Source organism: Pelobates fuscus, chromosome 6 (assembly GCF_036172605.1).
Source record: "Pelobates fuscus isolate aPelFus1 chromosome 6, aPelFus1.pri, whole genome shotgun sequence".
Classification (NCBI taxonomy): domain Eukaryota; kingdom Metazoa; phylum Chordata; class Amphibia; order Anura; family Pelobatidae; genus Pelobates; species Pelobates fuscus.
The window spans coordinates 117,194,418-117,212,758 of record NC_086322.1 but is presented as its reverse complement, the minus strand read 5'-3'; the positions used below and the strand labels follow the sequence as shown (position 1 = coordinate 117,212,758).

The window sequence follows — 18,341 nt, the reverse complement described above, 5'->3', positions numbered from 1 at the left end:
GCCTGAGGACCATAGCTTGGCGGGCACCTGTGTTTTTAATACCTCTGGGAAATTGGACCTTAATTCTGCTGCTTTCTCACGGGGTTTTTCCAAATGCAGCATCAGAGGCAAGGAGCACAAGGCTGAGGTGTCTGATTCAGATAAAGGTGTAGTCATTTCTATTTGCCCATCTGGGGTGAAGGTGATGGATGCTTGCAGGCGTGAGAGAACATCAGCACCTAACAGGTTAATTGGGCAAGTGGAGGATACCACAAAACGAGCAAGCAGGCTAGAGCCAACTCGTAGTGGAGTTGTTAAAGGGCTGTGTCTTGGCTGGCCATCCACTCCAACACAAGAGACATCAATATTGGACAGGAAAGATGGGTCTGGCAGGTCTTGTTCTCTCAGAACACTACGGGCTGCACCTGTGTCAACAAGAAATGTGGTTGGTTGGCCCTCAATGGGTAAAGTCACTGTAGCAAGTGGCCCCCCCCTATCCCCTGTAGACACTGCCATAACAGGGGTTAATGACACAGGCTTGCCAATTTCCTAATCATCTGGTTCCTCAATTATTGGAACCTCCTTCTCGGCCTTAGGGGCCGGGGCAGGCCTGGATGGCTTTCTTGGCTCTCTCTTGGGTTCCGGGCAATCACTTTTAAAATGCCCTTTGGCCTTGCAATTAAAACAAACACCATCCTCTGGTCTGGTACCCTTGGGAATAGGGGTAGTGCGTGCCACCATAAGAGGAGCAGAGCTTGGCCTTCTGGGGGTCTGGGCAGATTCTAGGCCCCTAGCAACTAGGAGTAAAGTATCCAGGGGAACAACCTTGTATTCAGGGCGGGCAGCGATAATTCCCTTGCGTATTGGGTCTTTAACACCTTGGACAAAAGCACCGGACAGCATTTGTGAATGAATCTTGTCAGTAAGATCAAACCCCAAATCTGTGAACATTTGATACAGTCTTGCATGAAACCTTTCCACTGATTCTCCTTTATCTTGTATAACATCAGTAAGGCCAGCAGCCTGATCTGCAAGTTTGTCCTTAGCCCAATCTCTTAATTGGTTGCAAAAAGTCACTCCGGAGGGGTAATCAATGTCACTGCCGAGCAGATCTGTACTGAGGTGTCGGGCCATGCTTGGCCAATATGCATCCCCTGCTTTAATAGCACAAATGCTCAGTAGATCACGCCATGCGGCGGAATAAGTCTTTTGAATTTGAACTATCCCTCGGTAGAAGGGCATAGGCTGTTTTTCTGGGTCAGGGAGTGATTTCATTAGAGCACTAGCTTGAGTGGGGTTGAAAGCAACATATTTAGGAGGGGCCCGTTCTCCCCGACCCTTGTGGCCAAAGGGATCATCGATAGAACGATGAACTGAGGCTCCCGCAGCAACCTCCGATGAGACATGGGACACCCTGTCCTCCTCTTCGTCATCGAACTCTATGATATTGGCTCTCTTACGCGGTGCAGGGCCCGCGTGGGGTGAAAGGATCGGGGGTTGGGAAAGAGCCCCAGATGCAGGGGTGGCTAGCGAGTCATAACCTGGGGACAGGTAGTCACCGGGGATTACCGGCATCAGGGCTGAACTGGGGGCCGCCATATTGGAGGCGGGGAAAGGAGTTGCATTAGGATTAAGGGAAGAAGTGGCGGCCATGTTTGATATGGGCACTTCCGGGGCAGACTGAGCCGGACTGGGCATGACCGGAACCTGGGGAGTGGCTTGGGGAAAGGGGTAACCGGGGTAGGGCAGGGCCATAGGATATGGGAAGGGGTAGGGCCAGGCAGGGGAGGGCATAAGAGTAGGGTGGGTAGGTACATTTAAGGAGGTAGGATATTGGACTGGGGCGGAGTTGGTTATGGGAGGAGACAGGACGGGATTGGTAGGGATGGGTGCAGAAGGAGGAGCCGGAGCAAGGGAGGGAGGGGTAGTTAGTTGGGCGGATGCTGATGGGAGGGGATTAGCTACGGAGAGGGTTTGCAGGGAGGAAATGGTAGATGAAATGTTAGGATTAGGCATGGAAGGTAGCGTGGGGATGGATGAGGATGATGGGACTGTTAGAGAAGGGGAAGGGGTGAAGAAAGATCCGTCAGAATTCAGGACCGGGCAGACAGGGGAGGTGATGGGATGGGATTCGGGAGGATTGGGAGTGGGGAACATAGTCAGCTGGCTATCACCTATTGCTGACTGAACCTTGGGGATGGACATCCCCTGGGCGCCATTTTGGGGCGCTGGCTGAGGGTAAACCCCAGCCACACAATTCTTATGATACACAAACAATTTCACACCTTTGTGATTTATTTCTTCCTCAACCCAGCCTTCTAGCTGAATAGCCTTCGCTACTCTGTACCATGCTTCAGCAGTCTTTAATAAATCATTATCTGTAAGCTTGCCTTTCATTTCTGCCAGTAACTTGCGCCAGCTTTCTGGTTGCAATCTTCCACAAGTCGGTACAGCAATTTTACATACTTTTGCAATCTTCTCAACACCTTTAACCATCTCTTCACCCTCTCTGTTCTCTACTAAATCACATGCTAACCAGCCCTTGCTGGGCTTATCTAAATCCTGTCCCATAGTCCCTTTACCCCTATACCAGCGTCCTAGATATAGAGAGAGAGAAGGAAAATTGAACAGGAACGTCTACAATGCTCGACTGCCACCCGAGAACCGTGGGGCTTTCTCAGGTGCGTCTTCCCAAAACGTAGACTAGTCACTGAATCCGCCTACCCGGGGTGGTAGACACGGATTGGAGCGGGGTGAGAAGTGTGTGACCAATCACTTCTCTTTTAAGAGGAATGGGAGTGGATAGTATAACAATATAGGAAGTGTAGAAAAGATGAAAGGCAAGGAAAATCCTTAGAGACAGACACAGGAGTTCATGAGACTCCTCATTAAACATACAAGACAACAATACAGTTGAAATACAGTGCATGCATCACAGTTCAAATGAAATCAACAGTAATTCCTTTCCTTTGCTCGTGTGCTTACTCCAAAGTCACCTCCCTCAACCCCGTAGTGTCTCCGCTCGGAGAACAACTTTCATAAGTCTCACTACCAGTGGCCACGGAAAACAACTGACACCGGTCCGAGTTCCGTCAGCCTCCCTCTGCACAGTAGTCCACAAGAATGTGGCCACCTCTACCCTCACTCCCGTAGTGCCCCTATAAAACCCACTTATAAGTCTCACTACCACGTGATGCGGAAAACAAGCAATGCCCACTTGAATCCCCCCAGGAAACAGAGTCCCCTGCCACAAGACTAAGCCCCCCTCACAAATAAAACAGAAAACTGGAATTCCACCAGCCCCAGCGCTCAGGGTTGTGGTTACCAAAACCGGACTCCCCCCAGCCGGAGCTGTGGGTTACCAAAACCGGACTCCCCCCAGCCGGAGCTGTGGGTTACCAAAACCGGACTCCCCTCAGCCGGAGCTGTGGGTTACCAAAACCGGACTCCCCCCAGCCGGAGCTGTGGGTTACCAAAACCGGACTCCCCCCAGCCGGAGCTGTGGGTTACCAAAACCGGACTCCCCTCAGCCGGAGCTGTGGGTTACCAAAACCGGACTCCCCTCAGCCGGAGCTGTGGGTTACCAAAAACGCTAGCTAGGCTGCAAAACAGGCAACAGAAGACCCAGGCAAATCCCCTCAGGTCCACCCCCCTTTATCCCAAAAGGGGTAAAATACAAACAGATAGACTAACAAACTGAAGACCCATGCAAATCCCCTCAGGTCCACCCCCCTTTATCCCAAAAGGGGTAAAATACAAACAGATAGACTAACAAACTGAAGACCCAGGCAAATCCCCCGCAGGTCCACCCCCCTTTATCTCAAAATGGGGAAACAGGCAAACAATTCAAACACACCCAGGCAACAGATAGACTAAAATGCAGGTAAACAAGTGAGTAACGAGGCACCGTGCAAGATATTACCTGTCTTTGATGTCCTCCCGGGAAGCAGTCACAGACACGTGGACGGGTCAATCAAAGGGGCCGGAACATACCGGTGGCTCTGCAGAAGTCTCTACCGTGTACCTGGAGGTGATCAGCAAATAAACATCATTAATTGGATTAATTGTTAAGTGTCGGGATTAGTGTCCTCCTATCAATATTATTAATTGGCTCAAAAACTAAGTGGTTAGTCCCGTGTCCACCCACCAAGAGGTGGGATTGTTCTGGACACGGGTGGGGACAAGGGGGTCTTGAGCGTCATTTTACACGGTCGGTGATCTCAGGCCTCGTGGCCAGGTGCAAGGTCTCTTATGAATAGAACATTTCATTACTACTGTGTTCTCATGGCCTTCAAATTATACTATGTTGCAAGTTAAGGAAAAGTCAGCAATTCCTGTGTTAATCATGTCTTTATAGAAAATACAGTCTTTGTCTATTGTATTAGATGTGCTGGGAAATTCTTTCATGTAAGGTAGTTTTAAAATGAACAAGTTAGGTTATGAGGACAAAATGGAGGATTGAAGAAGTCAGGTTAGGAGGACAAAATGGAGGATTGTCACAGTATAAAGTTAAAATGGAGTTAGTGCAATAATTCAATACAAGTACAATAAGGATTTTTTAATAATCCCACATCAGTTCTACCGAATGAAACAATATGACCAATGACATCTTTTGTATCCAAAATGTATGCCTCATGTAGGGAACAATACAAGTTTTGGTTTGTCTTTCCCTCCCATTCAGCCAGCTTTACCTTTTAAGTTCAGTTCTTGTTTAACCTTGGTTGGAAGTACTTTTTTTTTTTACATTGTACTATCTTGGTGGCCAGGCAACGTAAAGCAATCTGCCATTGTTTATTTTACGACATTTTGTCAATTTTTCTACAGAAATAAAGAAACAGACACTGAACTAAAAAAATAAAAATCTTATGCAATGTTGGGTATAACCAAAGGAAACATACAACAACAAAAAAGGGAAATTATAAGGAACAAATTTGTTATCCTTCTAATTAAAGGAGTATTGACAATAAATAGATGTTTTCAAAGGACCACTTAAGTCACCCAGGAAATGTCCTCTCAGTGAAGTGGCCTGTGTTCAGTCACACTCAGAGGGTTAAATAAAGGTTAAATTCACTTGGTGATGTCATAGCTGAGGGGAAAACAAATGAGCATGCTCAGTGAATACAATGCACGCTTTAGGCGTTCCCCATAGGAAAGAATTGACGCTGGATGTCATTATGCACAGTGTGAGGATGTCCAGCCTCATTTCACGGAATCAGACTCTTTGAAAAAGCAGGAAATACCTCAGCCACTAGAGGCAGTCTTAAAGGACCACTCTAGGCACCCAGACCACTTCAGCTTAATGAAGTGGTCTGGGTGCCAGGTCCAGCTAGGGTTAACTAATTTTTTTATAAACATAGCAGTTTCAGAGAAACTGCTATGTTTATCAATTAGTTAAGCCTTCCCCTATTTCCTCTAGTGGCTGTCTCACTGACAGCCGCTAGAGGCGCTTGCGTGATTCTCACTGTGAAAATCATGAATGCTTTCCTATGTGACCGGCTGAATGTGCGCGCAGCTCTTGCCGCGCGTGCGCATTCAGCCGACGGGGAGGAACGGAGGCGGAGAGGAGGAGGAGAGCTCCCAGCCCAGCGTGGAAAAAGGTAAGTTTTAACCCTTTTCCCCTTTCCAGAGCCGGGCGGGAGGGGGTCCCTGAGGGTGGCGGCACCCTCAGGGCACTCTAGTGCCAGGAAAACGAGTATGCTTTCCTGGCACTAGAGTGGTCCTTTAACCCTACAATATAAACATTGCAGTTTCTCTAAAACAGTAATATATTTTTTATAGATGAGATTAAGTGGTCTAGGTGCCTATAGTGTCCCTTTATCCATTCAATGTAAAACATTGCTGTTTATCTTGAAGGGTTAAACACAGTGGCTGTTACATAAAACTCTGTCACATGACGTGTAAGCCCCTTTGATTGATTCAATGTTTTATTGAAAGGTTTGAAATACAATATGTTGAATGAACGAAAAAGAATCATGCTTGCAAGAATACCTGAAAACATAACCTGTATCAATAAAAAAAAAGTTATCCAATTCCAGCAATAGTTAGATGTAAAAGCCACAGCTCAGAATATGAAGAAAGAATGAATTGCAAATAGAAAGGTAAAAGGGGAATATGGAGGGCCTAAAAATCACTTCCTTATTAAACACTTTGTTTTTTCTATGCTTATAGTTTACAAACATTACTCCTGTGACTATAAGGACAGCAAGCTCGTTCCCTGTATGTTTTTCTTTCTTGTTGCATTTACTTGCAAGTGCTGACCATTTATTTTATCTATTGTTTATGTCTTATGAGTGTGGAAAAAAATGTGATTTAAATCCATATTAACCCTACTAGTTTATTTTCAAATTAGAATCGACTTAACCCCTTAAGGACCAAACTTCTGGAATAAAAGGTAATCATGACATGTCACACATGTCATGTGTCCTTAAGGGGTTAAAAGGACACTCCCTAGTGCCAGAAAATCCTATCCGTTTTCCTGGCACTGCAGGATCCTGCGGTGCCCCCCTCCCTCCCAATCCCTTATTCCTCAGCGCTGGGTCAGGCTCCCCCATGCTCCTCCCCTGCCGACATCAGCCGGCGGGGGAGACCTAATGCGCATGCGGGGCAATGGCCACGCGCGCATTAGACCTCCCCACAGTAAAGGATTATCCAGTGCTTTCCTATGGGGATTCCGGCAACACTGGAGGTCCTCATGCATAGCGTGAGGACGTCCAGCTTAGTTTAAAACACTTTAAGTGTTCTAAGAACACGGAAGTCCCTCTAGTGGCTGTCTGATAGACAGCCACTAGAGGAGGACTTATCCCTGCAAGGTAATTATTGCAGTTTATAAAAACTTGCAGGATTAAGAGTGGTGGGATTTGGCACCCAGATCACTCCAATGTTCAGAAGAAGTCTGGGTGCCTGGAGTGTCCCTTTAAGCTCTAGAATATTGAACAGGGACTCTGTGGGACTTATTGCCCTGATAGATCTATTAAAGGAACATTATAGTGTTAGGAATACAAAGGTGTTTTCATGTCACTCCCCCTCTTGCAGTGTGAACGTTTTGAAAGGTGAGATTTCCTTGCCTTTCAGCCCTCGCAGCCTAGGTCTCTGTCCTTCCATGCTGCCTATTTGGCTGAGGTCTTCATAGCGAAACATTGGGAGGCTAGTGCACATGGGTTCAAAAACGCTGCAACAATCAAATGGTCTCTATAAGAGTACATCTCTGTGTTAATATACCATTCTTTTTCTTGCTTTTGTGGAGCTACAGGTTGTTATGTTACCTTTTTAGGACTTTGGTGTGCTTACCTACCAGTTTTGCTTTTATAGGATTCAGTTTGTATATATTTTTGCATAATGGTGTTCAATATAATAAGGTAGAATCTTGTCACCTTATATACACATACAAACTTTGTGTATAAGCATGTATGGATTTTTTTCAGCGAAAACATTAATTTTAACCTAATCAATTTTGGGTAGTTTATTTTCATTAATTCAGTTCCCTCTCTGTCATTATTGGATATAGACAAAAATTGACCGTTGACTTTTACTGATTTTCAGTTTCTTCACATCTTCCAGGAACCCATTACACAATGACGAACGGAGGTGCCATCAATAGCTCCACTCACCTGCTGGATCTCCTAGATGAGCCAATTCCAGGAGTTGGCACTTATGATGACTTTCATACCATAGACTGGGTGCGGGAAAAATGTAAAGACAGAGAGCGTCACCGGCGGGTAAGGAGTTACTAGCTTTTTCAGGAGAACCTCATGCAGTGTAGGAATAGATTTTGGCATTTTTGTTTTTTACCATAGTCGGGCACCGAATAACCAAAAAAATATAATTGATTTGAAGTTGAAATTTGGAAGCCAACTGCCACATCCAGTATTTAAAGCTAACATCTCAGTCGAATATTTGTGCAGTTTGGATCAAGTAAGTATTCATATTTCATGTCCAAAACCTTTTATTCAAGAGATGCTGTTACAAAGGAGTGCTAAGTGTTTGACATGTTGTTGGATTCCAAGGTTATAGTTCCTTATTTAGCACTTTGCCTAGAGTATTGCTCCATGTATCTATCTATCTCAATCTATCTGTGATTTTATGTACCTTTAGAGACTCTTCTCATACAACAGGAGTGTCCCAACTCCAGACGTTAACCTCTTATGGCGCAAGAGATCTGCCCATGCAGCCATGTAAATGAAAACTGTCCTGTTTCTTTGCCGTTTTCATACCTACTAGTGTTTAGCAGCTACTAGAAGGTTAAAGACCCAAATTGGTACAGTAACTGCATCAATTTTTATCATCCAGTGTTTGCATGTAGAGTATTCTGATGCCGGACGCTGTGTTTATCCAATGCTTCTATTTGAATTTGACTACAGCCTTCTAAACTCATTGAAACGTAGGACATAGTCCCACAGACGACGATAATATAATACCCTGGGACGTAGAGGCTCATTTACCTCTTTCTCTTCAATATTCTCTGAAAAGCAAATGCAAGGGGTCGTAGTTAAATTCATTACTTCCAATATTCTTCTTTTTTCAGATAAACAGTAAGCGAAAAGAATCTGCGTGGGAGTTAACGAAAAGCCTGTATGATGCCTGGTCGGGATGGCTGGTTGTTACACTAACTGGTTTAGCATCAGGTAAAGTGCATTTCTTCTGAGTATTCTATGCCTGATGATTTAGTTAATGGCTTCTTTGCATATGAGTTCTTTAGCCTGTAACATAGGCACACATGTTCTTACATATTACATGAGATACAAAGTTAATGATCACTTGGAATTTCTTTCTTTCATTTTCTTTACACATTTGCACAATATATTAAAGAGACACTGTTGACACCCATATCTTGGGTGCATTGTGTTAATGCCAATAATCCTTTTTTTTTTTTTTTTTTGTATTCATTTTTTTTATTTAGGGGGAGTAGATTCTGTTTTTGTATGCTTTATGTTTGGGATTTAAAAAATGTTTTACTTTGTTTAACTCCTACCAATACAATGCAGTGTTTTAAGTGTAGTTCAGGTGTCTGCTTTCTACAGTACAAGCAAGCAGTTCTTCTAGCAGACATTCTTGCTATGCCAGTACTTCCCAGCTCTACATATATAATTCTGAGGGGTTTAGACCTATTTAGCAGTGTTTTTTCAAAAATGTCATAATCTTTGCTCAATTATAGTTAATTCCAAACTTTATGCATTACTTTACTCTTATTTTATTTTCACTTATTACAAAATACGTGCAGTATAAGCCACATCTCATGTGGCACCTTGAATAATTTCTTAGCATGTATTTTCCTGTTGAAATGTACTTGCAAAGCTTGGACTTACCATTTTGCACTACAAAAATAAAGCAGGTTTAAAAAAAGTCATTTTTGATCAACTAGTGCAAAAAGAATAGGGTAGCCTTTTATATCTGGCTATTTAGGGGCAAGTTAGTGCTGTAGGCTTTTACTTTTTGGGATTTAGCATTTTGGTATGCAATTTAATTGAGCTATTGTTGCTAAAACATTTAACATTACCATCTTCAGTTCTTTAAGTATCCGATTAAATATATATATATATTTTCCTCACAGGTGCTCTGGCAGGCTTAATTGACATTGCGGCAGACTGGATGGCTGATTTGAAGGAAGGGATTTGTATGGGAGCTTTCTGGTATAACCATGAACAGTGCTGCTGGAGATCCACTGAGTCAACATTTGAAGAGCGAGACAAGTGCCCTCAGTGGCAAACATGGGCAGATCTCATAATAGGCCAAGCAGAAGTAGGTGTTTTTTATGTCCTTACAGGATCTTAATCAAACCTGCTAATCTGTCTAGCTTCATCGTGACAAATGTAACTTACACACTTGTTTGTACCGTGCTAAAATGTTTGACCTGTGTTAAAATGTGCAGTATTGGTGTACAATCCAAAACAAAATATTCTCATTTTGATTTGTTGTATATTAAAGGTTCACTTAAGTGAAATTTGCAGTTTAATTAAAACTTAAAGGACCACTATAGTGCCAGGAGAACATAATCGTTTTCCTGGCACTATAGTGCCCTGAGGGTGCCCCCACCCTCAGGGACCCCCTCCCGCCGGGCTGGATGGAGAGGAAGGGGTTAAACTTACTTCTTTCTCCAGCGCCAGGCAGGGAGCTCTCCTCCGCCTCCTCTTCGGTGGAATGCGCATGCGCGGCAAGAACCGCGCGCGCATTCAACCAGTCTCATAGGAAAGCATTTACAATGCTTTCCTATGGACGCTGGCGTCTTCTCACTTTGATTTTCACAGTGAGAAGCACGCAAGCCCTCTAGCGGCTGGATGAACCCAAATATAAACATAGAAGTTTATCTGAAACTGCTATGTTTATTAAAAAAAAAAAAGGGATAACCCTAGCTGGACCAGGCACCCAGACCACTTCATTAAGCTGAAGTGGTCTGGGTGCCTATAGTGGTCTTTTAATATGAATGTATACATACTACTTTCTACATAGATTAGGTTCTCTCCCATGTCCCACCCACAATATCAAACAGAGAGCTTTCTCATACTGCATTTTTATATATATATATATATATATATATATATATATATATATATATATATATATATATATATATAAAGAAACCAAGAGGGCTGCACTCACCTGAACATGCATACATTATAGGGTGCTGCTGGGGCCAAAATATACAAAATACAGAATCCAGCGCACTCGCTTATTAACTAAACAGTGATTTCAAATCTTTAGAGATTGTAATAGTTTTATTTAAAAACACCTCACCTAGGCAAAAAATGATGGGGGTTTAGTTACATTATATGATCATACATTGCATAAGCCTGCCAACTACGTCAAAGTACCCCATATTCGGCAGGTACTAGGAAAATTAATTTTCTAATGGATGACTGGCTGCCTATGAGCAAAAGCCTATGTCAGCTGGTAATATAAAACCATAATAGGAAAACCTGTTTATAGTTCACATGTACATGTATAGAGGAAAACTGCTAACAAGTATATGGGCAATAATAACGAAGGCTTCACCCATATACAAGGTATTCTTTATCATATTCTGTATACCTGATTACCAGTATTTGGTCTCTTGGTGTATTTTTGCAGATGGTGCTACATTTTTGGTTTTATTTGATATGTTTCCTATTCCACCCTGCTCTAAATTATTGTTTTTAATTTTGACTAGTTTATATATTCGTGGTTTGTCTTTTTTGTGCCATCGTACTTAAACTTGTTTTAAAAATTACTTATTTATTCATTTGTAGGGTCCTGGATCGTATATAATGAACTACATAATGTATATTTTCTGGGCTTTAAGCTTTGCTTTCCTGGCGGTCTCTCTAGTAAAAGTATTTGCACCTTATGCCTGCGGTTCAGGAATTCCAGAGGTGAGTTTCCTTACACCTTGTTTTCTCTTCACATCTAAAGTTGTAAACCTCCCTTACTCAAGAAAACTGAGCAGTGGCAACATAGGGCAATATGGTTATGAAATGATTCCCACAGTATACGTAACGTGTTTTTTTTTGTTTTGTTTTTTAAATAATGCTACGTAATATGCTGATTCTTTCTTCTTGCCTAAACTCACCTCCCTAGTGTCAGCCTTTTAAGAACTCCTGTCTTCCTACCAGTAAAAAATGTTGGTATGTCCTCCGCTTTGTCCCGTTCTCTTGTCCACCCACCTTCTACACTTATTAGCAATCTCTGCCTCCTGCCCCTCTGGTGCATACACGGCGCTCACAGTCCATCAATGTTTCTCTATGAAAAGCATTTGATTGAACAGTGACTAGGAAGAAGATATAGTAAAGCCAGGGGGAGAAAATTAAAATACTATAACAGCTAGAGTAACCCTTTACACTTTCACTCCCTCATCCCTCCCAGTATATTTAACAAATTGTTTATTTTTGATTTATTATACAAACGCAATGCTCACAGCTCTTGTGAGGCAAACGTTGTTGTTGCAGTTGATTATTCTTATTAAGCGTTCCTCCATAATACTAGAATAACTTCCATATAACACTAACAACTTTATCTATCTATAAGAACAGCAGAGATGCTCATACATTTAGATGAACTAAGCCACCTAATCTGTTTACATATCTCCAATATGAGCCTCCTTAGTCTATTGACTTAATTGTTAAAAAAAAATTTGACAAAGGATGTAAAAATAATAATAAAAAAAAAAAATCAGGGTTTGACTTTTGTACTACATTCTTTTTGTAAACCACAAGTCAGCTTTTTATTTTTTAAGAAGGCAGATGTGTTGCAATATAGCAAAGGAATCTGAAATTCAGACAATGGTACTTTTAGTTTGGGGGGTAACAAAGTCAATAAATCAGAAAACAGAAAACCTCTCCTTTGTGATAGGCTTACATAAAAGTTATCACCTGTACCCCACCTACAAAAAAATGTTTATTTATGTATTCCTTTGATACTTTGCTTCACTGTGAATTAAGGGGTTTATTATTTGTTTGTTATAAACTCAAGATTCTCATTCTTCAGCATTCAGTGCTCAGCTCGGAAAATATCTTTAGCCCCATGCCGCACATTGGAAATTACCATATATACTCAAGTATAAGTCGAGTGCAGTTTTGTGACCAACAATTGTGAAATATGCTATGCCTCGTGGATAAGTCGAGGGGCTATGAAATTCTGTGATTTTTATAATTATATACACACACACTCATACAAACACACACACTGCATTGTATACACACACATACAAACACACACACTCATACAAACACTCTGCATTATATACACACACACTCATACAAACACACACTCTGCATTATATACACACACTCTCTGCGTATACAATGCAGAGTGTGTGTGTGTGTTTGTATCAGTGTGTGTGTGTATATATAATGCAGTGTGTGTGTGTAGTGTGTGTGTGAACTGGGTGGGGGGAGGGCATTTTTATTATTTTAATTTTTTTTATTTTAATATTTAAAAAAAATATATATTTTAGTATTTTTTTTTATTTTAATGATTTAATTTTTTATTATTATTTAATTTTATTTTCCTCCCCCCTCCCTGCTTGTTAGCTGACTAGGGAGGGGGGCTCTCATTCCCTGGTGGTCTAGTGGAATGGCTGTGTAGGAGGGGGCTGGCAGAGAGCTCTTACTTACCTCTCCTGCAGCTCCTGTCAGCTCCCTTCTCTAACCTCCGGTCTGGTCAGCTCCCCTGTCGGCTCCCACTGTAAGTCTCACGGTCTCTCGTGGCTCTCGTGAGACTTACAGTGGTAGCTGACAGGGGAGCTGACCGGACCAGAGGTGAGAGAAGGGAGCTGACAGGAGCTGCAGGAGAGGTCAGTAACAGCTCTCTGCCAGCCCCCAACAGGACTTGTAGTGAGCCCGGCGGTCCTGGTCTGTGTTATGGCAATGTAAGTTGCCATAATACAGACATTAACTAGAGTATAAGTCAAGTTGGGGTTTTTCAGCACAAAAATGTGCTGAAAGACTCGACTTATACTCGAGTATATACGGTAGTGATAGAAAGCCGGTTCCTCTTGTGAATTCCTTGTAAGTAGTAACATTTAAACCTGTTTGCTTTGGACAAAATTAAATCCGAATCCCGTTTTTTTTGTTTTTTATAACCCCCTCCCGACTCCACTACATTTAACTGACCCCTTAAGCCCCCTGTATTACCTATTTTTTAATTACAAGATTTTACTATTAACATGACGTAAAGTCATGATTTTATTAATGACACGGAGGCGAGTATTATGCATTCTCTTTCTTTATTATACTCCCAGCAGCAAGAAAAGGAAGTGTGAGAGAATCATAGAAAAAACATAAAAGCTTGGTAACAGTGGCACCAATCAGCATCCAGTACTATCCATATGGGTGTGGTGCTCCTTGACTCCTCCTCTTTCTGCGTAGATCCCGAAGACCATATTGTAAAGTTCCAAAATATTCCAACAAACACGAATTCCCGAAATAAACCATAACCGGAAATTTAACAGGGAACAGCTTCAACCGCCAACTCTCACAGGTGTATTCAAGCTAAAAAAGAAGAAATATATGGTAATATCGAAGCTTGCGACTGCTATTCCACAACTATCCAACTCGTCCACTATGTTATTCAATCACTATAAGTATAATATAAGTATATTCATCGCATACCTTACTCACCTTCGTGTTGTATATGACATTGTACCTACTGTATCGTGTCATTCCAAAGGTCCCAGGACTGACCTGTAACTTAATCACCACCCCAGGTAGGGCGGGTGGGAATAATACTCGCCTCCGTGTCATTAATAAAATCATGACTTTTTCGTCATGTTAATAGTAAAATCTTGTAATTTTATTAAAGACACGGAGGCTCCTATTATGCTATTTTAAAGCTGAGCAACCACCAAACTGGAAATATGTTGCACCGGTCGAAAGCAGAAATTACGAAACGTAGACTCATTCGACCAATCAGCTGCTCGTAGGATGTCTTCCAATCTACAACCTATCATGGAAGCTTTAGAAGCCATAGCCCCGCGAATGGAGTGTGAGGAAAAAATTGAAGTGTCTATGCCTGCCACGGATAATAACCATTTGATCCAACGAGCTAAAGTAGGAGTAGATACGGGTAGGTGAGGTACTCTGCACGAGATGAATAATGGATGGGTTCGATCTGAACGGAGCAAACTCGTGCGGCGCTCGTATTCCTTAAGGCATAACACTGGGCACAGATTTGGGTTATCTGGAAACGACGGGTAGAAAACCTCCTTAGTCGCAGATTTCGTCCTATGTGAAATATTAAAGGATACTCCGTTCGGAACAAAAGCGCGTGCTTGCCAATCCAATGCTCTGATATCAGCAACCCGTTTACATGAAAGTAAACAAAACCGTATCAACAGCTTGGCTGATAATTGTTTAAGAGAAAGTTCGTGATTCAAAGACCAGGACTCAAGAAAATGAAAAATCACATTAACATCCCAGAAGGAAGAATACCGAGCCTGAGGGGGTCGAGCAAACTGGATGCCTTTGAGCAAATGACAGATGAGGGCATGTTTACCTATTGGAGTACCATCCAATCCCATATGTCTCGCCGATATAGCTGATATGTACAGTTTTATAGTCCGAAAAGCTTTTCCTTCTTCAAAGAGTAGAGTCAGGAATTGCAAGATTGTTTTCACAGGAGCTGATATGGGATCCACTGATTGTCCCACGCACCAATCAATCCACTTCCTCCAAACCAACCCGTAGGAACGTCTGGTACCTGGTGCCCAAGACTTTGCCAAGAGACTGAGTGTCGTCTGCAAAACATCCTCGAGATTCCATGCTCTCCTGAAAGGAGCCATGCCATCAGATGAAATGGACCCTGGTCGATCAACTCGTGACTCATTCCCTCTGGATTGGTCAGGAGGTAAGGTATGTCCGGCAACAGCCGTGGGAAATCTATTGACATTTCTAATAACTGTGGAAACCAAGGTTGTGACCTCCATATCGGGGTTATCAGAACTAGAGTCCCTTTGGAATATCGAAGGCATGCAAGGGTCCGAGAGATTAGGTTGAAAGATGGGAAAGCGTAATTCTTGCCCTTGGTCCAGTCTTGTAAGAATGCGTCTGTCGCTAGAGCATCTGGGTCCGGTCTCCAACTGAAGAACCGAGGGAGTTGGGTGTTCAGTCGAGACGCAAAGAGATCTATGTTGAAAGGCCCCCAAAGTCGAGAGGGATATCATAGGGTGAAGATATCGAGAATTCCAATCTGCCAGTGCATTGTCTCGTCCTGGGATATATTCTGCTATTACCGAAATGCTGTGTTTCAGACAATAATGCCAAAAATCTCGAGCCATCAGTGCCAGAACTTTCGATTTTGTTCCTCCTAGGTGGTTGATATAACGCACCGCTGAGACGTTGTCCATCTTGATTAGGATAGAGCATGAGATGCCTGTGGAGGTCATGCTGCGAATGGCAAAGGATGCCACTAACAGTTCTAGGCAGTTGATGTGTAGCAACGTTTCTTCGTTGGACCATCTGCCACCGGTGGAAACTGATTCACAATGCGCGCCCTAGCCGTGTAAGCTGGCATCTGAATCTATGACCAGATCTGGCGTAGACCCAAATATCGCCCATCCGTTCCACGCCTCCATGTGGGCTAGCCACCATGTCAACTCCTCTCTGGAATCTTCGTCTAGTGTAACACAGGTTTCGTACGAGTGTCCGGAGCGCAGATATGAGGCTTTGAGCCTTTGTAGGGCACAATGTAACATAACATAGGGCATAATGTAACGGGCCCGGGAAGATTGCTTGTATGGACAATGCCAATAGCCCTATGATCCTCGCCAGTTGTCTGAGGGAAATGGTTGTACGATTCATAAGTCGTCTGATCTCTTTCTTGATCGAAATCATTTTGTCTTTGGGTAGACACAACCTCTGTTGTACAGAGTCCACTTGAAATCCCAGAAATTCCATGCATTTGTAGGGTTGAAGAACTGATTTCTCCCAATTCACCAAGAATCCTAAATTCTGGAGAAGGTGGGTTGTCCAAGACAAGTGAACACGTAATTGGGATTGAGATTGAGACAGGAGAAGGATATCATCTAGGTAAATTATTAATCTGATCCCTCGTGTGCGCAGGAAGGCAATCACCGGCTTCAGTACCTTTGTGAAGCACCATGGAGCAGAGGACTGGCCAAATGGTAGACATACAAACCTCCACTTCGTTCCTTGCCACTGAAACTGCAGTAGGTTTTGGTGCGCTTCTGCGACAGGGATTGTCAGATAAGCATCCCGTAAATCTATTTTGACCATCCAATCTGATGGTAGTAGGATGTCCGGAAGGCAATGAATACCCTCCATTTTGAAATGGTGATATTGGACAAATGCATTTAGGGGTCGGAGATTGATCACTGGGCGTACCCCGCCTCCTTTCTTGGGGAACAGAAACAGGTTGCTCACGAACCCTTCTGTGTCCCATGGGATTTGTTGAATAGCGTGTTTTGACGCCAAATGTGCAATCTCTGCCGAGATCATCGTGTGGTGGTCGTTGGCCATGCTTAGTTCTCGAGGGAACTGCACCTGAGTAGGGTGAGAGACTAGCTCCAATAGGTACCCCTGTATTGTATTTAATACCCAAACATCTGAGGTTAGAATTTTCCAAGCATGGTGAAACATTGCCAATCTGCCCCCCACTTTTATATGGGAAAAATGGAGATACTTGGTACTCACCATAAGGTCGTCTGCCTGAGACAGACCCCCGCAGTCCGCGGGAGTTCCAGGGGCGTTCACGAGATGGGAAGAACGGAGTATAGGTTCGCACAGGTACCGGTCTATGGGTATTAAAGGAGCCTCTGCTGGCTCTAAATGAGCCTCGAAATCCACGGCCGGATAGACGGCTCCTACCCCTACCGGCCCCTCCAAAAACCCGAGGTGCAAATACTCTCTTAAGAGAAGTCTGAGCTTTGTCAATTGCTGTAAATGTTTTTACGTACAGCCCAAGATCCTTAATGAAGGATTCACCAAAATGTAGGCCTTTAGCGGCTGGCCCCGGCTCATTGGTTGCCATACTGACCAGTTTGGACTCTATTTTCAGGGGAATTGCCTTACGGCGTTCGGTTGCCATTGCCGTATTGGCGTTACCCACCATGCAGACTAACCTCTGCAACCAGCCTTTCGCTACTTCGAAATCGAAGTCACTCTCACCCGATTGGGCAGATTCCACTAACTCATATAGCTTAGCGATAGGCCCCAAAGTGTCCAGGAACTTGTTCTGGCAGTTCCGAAGGGAAAAGTCTAAGCCTTTCCTCGGTTTCTAACCAGATTTATTTAAAAATTGGACCAATTGGGGATCCACGTCAAGGTTTTTTCCCACTTAGTCTGGAAGGATGGGCCGTGGGCATTCCGCCCGTAGTTTGTTACGTCCTTCCTTAGATAAAGGTTTCCTTACTCTTAGCGCGAGGTATCTCGCGATGTGCGCAGGCGGTTCCCATTCCGCTGTTCGAGGGTGGCAGAGGTTATCTGGGTCAAAAAACGGGTTACCCAGAGGGTCCCGCAAATCGTCGCCCTCGCCCGATTCGGCAGGCTCAGCGCCCTGAGCCGTAACCTTCTGGGTCGCAGTGTTTGCTTTCACCTCAGACCCAGAATTTTCCGCACCATAATGGTCCATATATAAATCATCATACTCCTCCTCCAAACTCCGGTCCGAATCGGTCGAGTCCTCCTGGGCACATGCCCGCTTCCAGGATCTGGGCGATTTTGCCCGACCAGTGGCTCTATTGCGCGGTGGTATCGCGCCATCCTTGACAGCCTGAGGCGTGTCAGTCAGTGCAGGCTGAACCTGCAGTTCTGGAGGGGAGGCAATATGTTTGCTTTTCGCCAAAGATTTGCATCCCGGCTGTACTACATTACTGGTTCATGGGTTTTGTGTACTCTGAGGGTCACTACTCTGAGACTGCATCAGCGCTCTGGTTATAG

The 18,341-nt window shown here is 43.6% G+C and overlaps 1 protein-coding gene across 8 annotated transcripts in view; it reads left to right on the top strand.

Moving 5' to 3' along the window:
• The window catches only part of CLCN3 (chloride voltage-gated channel 3), a 126,931-nt gene that overhangs the window by 83,218 nt on the left and 25,372 nt on the right, over positions 1–18,341 (top strand). For 4 of the 8 annotated variants that reach the window (XM_063458184.1, XM_063458180.1, XM_063458185.1 and 1 more), the window contains 4 exons: positions 7,537–7,694; positions 8,501–8,600; positions 9,527–9,714; positions 11,199–11,321. In XM_063458184.1, the coding sequence (XP_063314254.1) occupies positions 7,537–7,694; positions 8,501–8,600; positions 9,527–9,714; positions 11,199–11,321 (569 nt within the window). Of the gene's footprint in view, positions 1–7,518; positions 7,695–8,500; positions 8,601–9,526; positions 9,715–11,198; positions 11,322–18,341 lie in introns of all 8 variants that reach the window. The other 4 variants (XM_063458183.1, XM_063458177.1, XM_063458179.1 and 1 more) reach the window with 1 other exon arrangement.